This window comes from Anolis sagrei, chromosome 6, assembly GCF_037176765.1.
Source record: "Anolis sagrei isolate rAnoSag1 chromosome 6, rAnoSag1.mat, whole genome shotgun sequence".
Classification (NCBI taxonomy): domain Eukaryota; kingdom Metazoa; phylum Chordata; class Lepidosauria; order Squamata; family Dactyloidae; genus Anolis; species Anolis sagrei.
The window spans coordinates 48129069-48134233 of record NC_090026.1 but is presented as its reverse complement, the minus strand read 5'-3'; the positions used below and the strand labels follow the sequence as shown (position 1 = coordinate 48134233).

The window sequence follows — 5165 nt, the reverse complement described above, 5'->3', positions numbered from 1 at the left end:
TTTCTGTTAGAAATGTAATACAATTGTCTGGTTGTCCCTGACATGATAAATAAAATCTGGCAGTACTGGTCAAGACATTTAATAGAATACAAAGTTTGCAAACTTTGTGTTTTGTTTGTTTGTTTTGTTTATAATGCAATACAACTGTTTTGGTTCGCTCCTGACGCAATAAATAAAATAAATCTGGCAGTGCGGATTCATATAATCCTGTTTAAAGCAGAAAACCTGGGATTAGATCCTGGGATATAGGGCCTGTCTGGAAGGGCCCTTAATTTGAATAGTATATTGGAGGGGGGGGGGGGGATGCACACTTATCCCTTATTTTCATTTTATTACTGAAATACTAATTTCAAATACGTGGATGTTTTCATAAATACTTTTTATGGAGAAATTACAGATTTGTGAGTTTGCAAATAATAGTAAAAGAAATATAAATTTATTTTTTCCATGCTTTTTCAACAAGGGAGAAGGAGGGAAAAGTACAAAATAAGATTCCAGCAACAAATAGTTTTTCTAGCTCTTAAAACAACATTTTTCTCAAATTTCTAAAATGCCAAGTACTTCCTTTAAAAAAGAAAAATGCAGACCCAACTCTTCAGCAAAGGGGGTATTATGGGCTGTTCTGTGAAGGCGTTATTGCAGCTTCTAACCGCTTTGCAGAACTGACATCTCACAAGTTGATTGTTTGGGAAGCTGCTGCTGTTTTCGGAGAGGGGAAAAAGTCAAATGGATATGCAAAGAACAAATCTGTTTAATAAAGGAAATGTAGTTTTAAAAAGACACCTTTTTGTACAAAACATCTAGGAAACAAAATAGAAATGTACAAATGCGACAGAAAGAGAAAAAAAAGACTTCTGCGGCTTAAGGCAACGGAAACCTTGGTTGGAGGTAACAATTCTTTAGGAACCACAAGGAGATCCTCACCATCAGGACAGGGCCCGAAGGTTAGCAACGAGTGGGCTCACATCCCCACTCCCTACTTTCGAAAGTATTTTCATAGATACAGAACATTACTTGCAAACCTTCCAAAAGGAGAGGAAAAAATGAGAGAGATGGGATGGGAGACGTCCTTTTGGAATCGTACCAAGAAACTGTAGTCTCCAAAGGGAAGTTGTTGGAGATGTGTTTTTGCAGGGAGGGAAAGAGAGAGTGATTTCAAACCTGGCTCATATGAAAAGTCGAAGCCAAAAAAAGTCCTATGAAGGGCCAACCCAAACAGCACGCAGTCCTCTTGGCTCCATATAGAGGGGAGGGGATGGCAGAGTCAAAGGGAAAAAATGTAGACCCCGAAGGAGGAGGGGGAGGAAAAAAAAAACACATTTCCCTTTCTCCGACCCTCTTCGAAGATTTCTGCACCCTTCCTGGTGTTTCTTCTCTCTCTCTCTCTCTTAAATAGAAATATATAATTAAATTTACAAATGCTATTTACAATTTTAATTACAAAATGACACCCTTTAATAGTTAATAAAAACCTAAAGCAAAAAAATAAAAAATAAAAAAAGTTTAGATTGTGTTTTAATGAAAGGAGACGGTTTTAAATACTTCGGATCCTCCTTCTTGGGCCTCCATAGTTTCTCTCCCGATTGTCATAAGAAGTCCCATCCCGGCAGGAAAGAAACTCCCCAAAATTCACAGAGACTCCCCCAAAGAACAAACAGCCATTTGTGTAGCTCCTGAAGGGAAGCACTCCTTGATTGTGTTGGTTCAACTGTTTGTGTGAAACTTTTTTGAGCTGGCAATGTGGGCTCTCCAGTCACTCCCTTCTCTCTCTGTTCAAACGGTAGTCTCTCCATGTTTGCTGTTAGTTAGCCTGGTATAGAATTTCCTCCAGGAGTGAAGGGTTTTTCCTGACCAGATCCAGAAGCCTGAAGTGATGCCCACAATGAGAGTCATCAGGTACTTGATCATGTAGACGGTGAAGTCCGGGGTCATGCGTGGCGTGTATTGGAGTGGGCAGGGAATGGCCAAACTCTTGCAGTTCTGGCTAATCCAGCTCCGCTCCCAATGCTCGCGGAAGGCCTGCTCATAGAAGTAGCAGGCAATGACAATGGTCGCCGGGACCGTGTAGAGGACGCTGAAGACCCCAATGCGCACCATGAGGCGCTCCAACTTCTCCGTCTTGGTGCCACCGTGCTTCATGATGGTGCGGATGCGGAAAAGGGACACAAAGCCTGCCAAGAGGAAAGACGTGCCAATAAAGAGGTAGACAAAGAGCGGGGCCAAAACAAAGCCCCGAAGTGGGTCGATGTTGTTGAGGCCCACAAAGCAGACACCGCTGAGAAGGTCGCCGTCGATCTGCCCCATGGCCAGGATGGTGATCGTCTTGACCGCTGGTACGGCCCAGGCTGCCAAGTGGAAGTACTGCGAGTTGGCCTCAATGGCTTCGTGGCCCCACTTCATGCCAGCAGCGAGGAACCACGTGAGGGACAAGATGACCCACCAGATGGAGCTGGCCATACTGAAGAAGTAGAGCATCATGAAGAGGATGGTGCAGCCTTCCTTTTTGGTGCCTTGCACCACGGTCCGGTAGCCGTCGTCTTGGAAGCGTTCGTTGCACACCACCCGCTCTTCCAGGACAAATCCCGCAATGTAGGCCACGGAGACCATAGTGTAGCAGCCTGAGAGGAAGATGATGGGCCGTTCTGGGTACCGGAAGCGCTGCATGTCCACCAGGTAGGTGGTGACGGTGAAGAACGTGGAGGCACAACACAGCACAGACCAGATGAGGATCCAGATGCGGGCAAAGCGGATCTCCTCCTGGTTGAAGAACATGTGGCCATCACTCTTGGCCGGCTCACACGGTGCCGCACAGTCCTTCTCTCCTAGGAACTTATAGTTGAGGTAAGTTGGGACTTTGAGGACCCGCGGGCAGTGGAACGGGTGGTCCAAAGTGGCGTAGCGTGGCGGGACAACCGTCCCATGCCCGGCGATAGGAGTGGCGCTGGTGATCAACGCCGGTGAGGCCCCTTCCTCGGAGTGGTTCTGCCCCACACAGATCTGCTCCGTGCCGTGGCGCGGGAAGTTCTCACAACGCAACCGTTCGGGCCACTGGAAGCCAAACTTGTTCATGAGGGCTTCGCAACCTTGTCGGGCCCGTTCGCAGATGGACCGACAAGGCGGGATGGCTTGTTCTAGAACGGTGCAGACGGGGGCATACATGGAGCAGAGGAAGAACTTGAGCTCGGGCGAGCACTGGACCTTGACGAGTGGGTAGAACTGGTGGACCTCCAAGCCGGCGTCCTCCTGGCTGGTGTGGCCCAGCAAGTTGGGCATGATGGTCTGGTTGTAGGCGATGTCGGTGCACAAGGGGATGGAGATGGGCTGGCAGAAGCCATGGTCAGGGATGGAGATGCCCTTCTCCCCATGGAACTGGGCCCAGCAGGAGCAGAAGAAGGAGCAGAAGGAGAAGGAGAAGAAGAGGAGAGGGCTGCGGGCCAAGGAGGCGACGTGGTGGAGGCGCATGGCTCTGGAGATGGCCTCCTCTCCTCCCCAGGACGAGCTGGGATCTGTCACTCCCTCCGGGGGAAAAGTTTGCAGGGACCTTTTTCTTTCTTTCTTTGGGTGGGTGGGGTGGATTGGGGGGATTGGGGGAGGAGGCAGCTCCACTCACCCAGCGGGAACTCTTCCTCGCCGCGCCGTCCGCTTCCCTTTGTGTCCTCCCTCCCCAATTAGTCTGTTTCAAAGGAGAGCCCCCGGGCTGAGCCCCAGCTTGGCCCGGCCCCCTTCTCTTTCTCCTCCCTTCTCTCCTCCCCCCTCCTTCTCCTTCTTCTCCTCTCCCAGCTCCATCAAAGCGACTTGCAGCTTGCCCAAAATCCCCTCTCGCCCAATCAGATTCAAACCCAGGAAGCAGGCCTCCTCCCCCTCCCTCCCCGCGTTTGATTGGGCGGGAGGCGTGCCAGGGAAAACAGGCAGGAGCCAATCAGAGTGCGCTCCTACTCTCTCTCTCTTTTTCTCCCCCCCTCCCTCTTTTTTTCTCCCTTCCAGCCTGTGGCTACTTTTAAAGAGAAGCAATTTACCTCAGATGATTATTATTCACCTCCAGCCATAATTATAATTATTAGCAGGCAGATTACCTTGGCGGCCTGGGCAACAAGGCTGCCTCCTTTGTGGGCAAACCTTTCCCAACCCAGGCCCCTATCTATATCAAAATCCAAAGTATCTGCTTTGAGCTGGATTATATTGCAGTGTAGACCAGGCACTGGCAAACTTGGGCCCTCCAGGTGTTTTGGACTTCAACTCCCAGTATTCCTAACAGCCTACCGGCTGGGTTGTTATATGTTTTTTTGTGCTATATGGCCATGTTCTAGAGCAGTGGTTCTCAACCTTCCTTATGCCCGTGACCCCTTCATACAGTTCCTAATGTTGTGGTGACCCCCAACCATAAAATTATTTTTGTTGCTACTTCATAACTAATTTTGCTACTGTTATGAATTGTAATGTAAATATCTGATATTCAGGATGTATTTTCATTTACTGGAACGATTTGGCCCAAATACCTGACATGCTGGAAGAAACATTAACAACCTCAAATATGCAGATGACACCACTCTGATGGCCGAAAGTGAGGAGGAGCTGAGGAGCCTTCTAATCAAGGTGAAAGAAGAAAGCGCAAAAGCCGGGTTGCAGCTAAACGTCAAAAAAACCAAGATTATGGCAACAAGAATGATTGACAACTGGAAAATAGAGAGAGAAAATGTGGAGGCCGTAACAGACTTTGTATTTCTAGGCGCAAAGATTGCTGGAGATGCAGACTGTGGCCAGGAAATCAGAAGACGCTTACTTCTTGGGAGGAGAACAATGAGTAATCTTGATAAAATAGTCAAGAGCAGAGACATCAGACTGGCAACAAAGATCCGCCTAGTCAAAGCCATGGTATTCCCTGTAGTCACCTACGGATGTGAGAGCTGGACCTTAGGGAAGGCTGAGCGAAGGAAGATCGATGCTTTTGAACTGTGGTGTTGGAGGAAAGTGCTGAGAGTGCCTTGGACTGCGAGAAGATCCAACCAGTCCATCCTCCAGGAAATAAAGCCCGACTGCTCACTGGAGGGAAAGATACTAGAGACAAAGTTGAAGTACTTTGGCCACATCATGAGGAGACAGGAAAGCCTGGAGAAGACAATTATGCTGGGAAAGTGGAAGGAAAAAGGAAGAGGGGCCGACCAAGG

At 48.4% G+C, this 5165-nt stretch overlaps 1 protein-coding gene across 1 annotated transcript; it reads right to left on the bottom strand.

Annotated features, from left to right (window-relative positions):
• Positions 1 to 733: 733 nt before the first annotated feature.
• FZD2 (frizzled class receptor 2) lies at positions 734 to 3685 on the bottom strand. The gene has a single exon (XM_060781218.2). It carries the CDS (start codon positions 3460 to 3462, stop codon positions 1774 to 1776), a length of 1689 nt encoding a protein of 562 aa, XP_060637201.2. The 5' UTR covers positions 3463 to 3685; the 3' UTR covers positions 734 to 1773.
• Between the last annotated feature and the right edge of the window lie 1480 nt (positions 3686 to 5165).

Bases quoted from the DNA above. Each gene is read 5' to 3' on its own strand.
- FZD2 (XM_060781218.2), bottom strand. From the start codon at position 3,462: ATGCGCCTCCACCACGTCGCCTCCTTGGCCCGCAGCCCTCTCCTCTTC.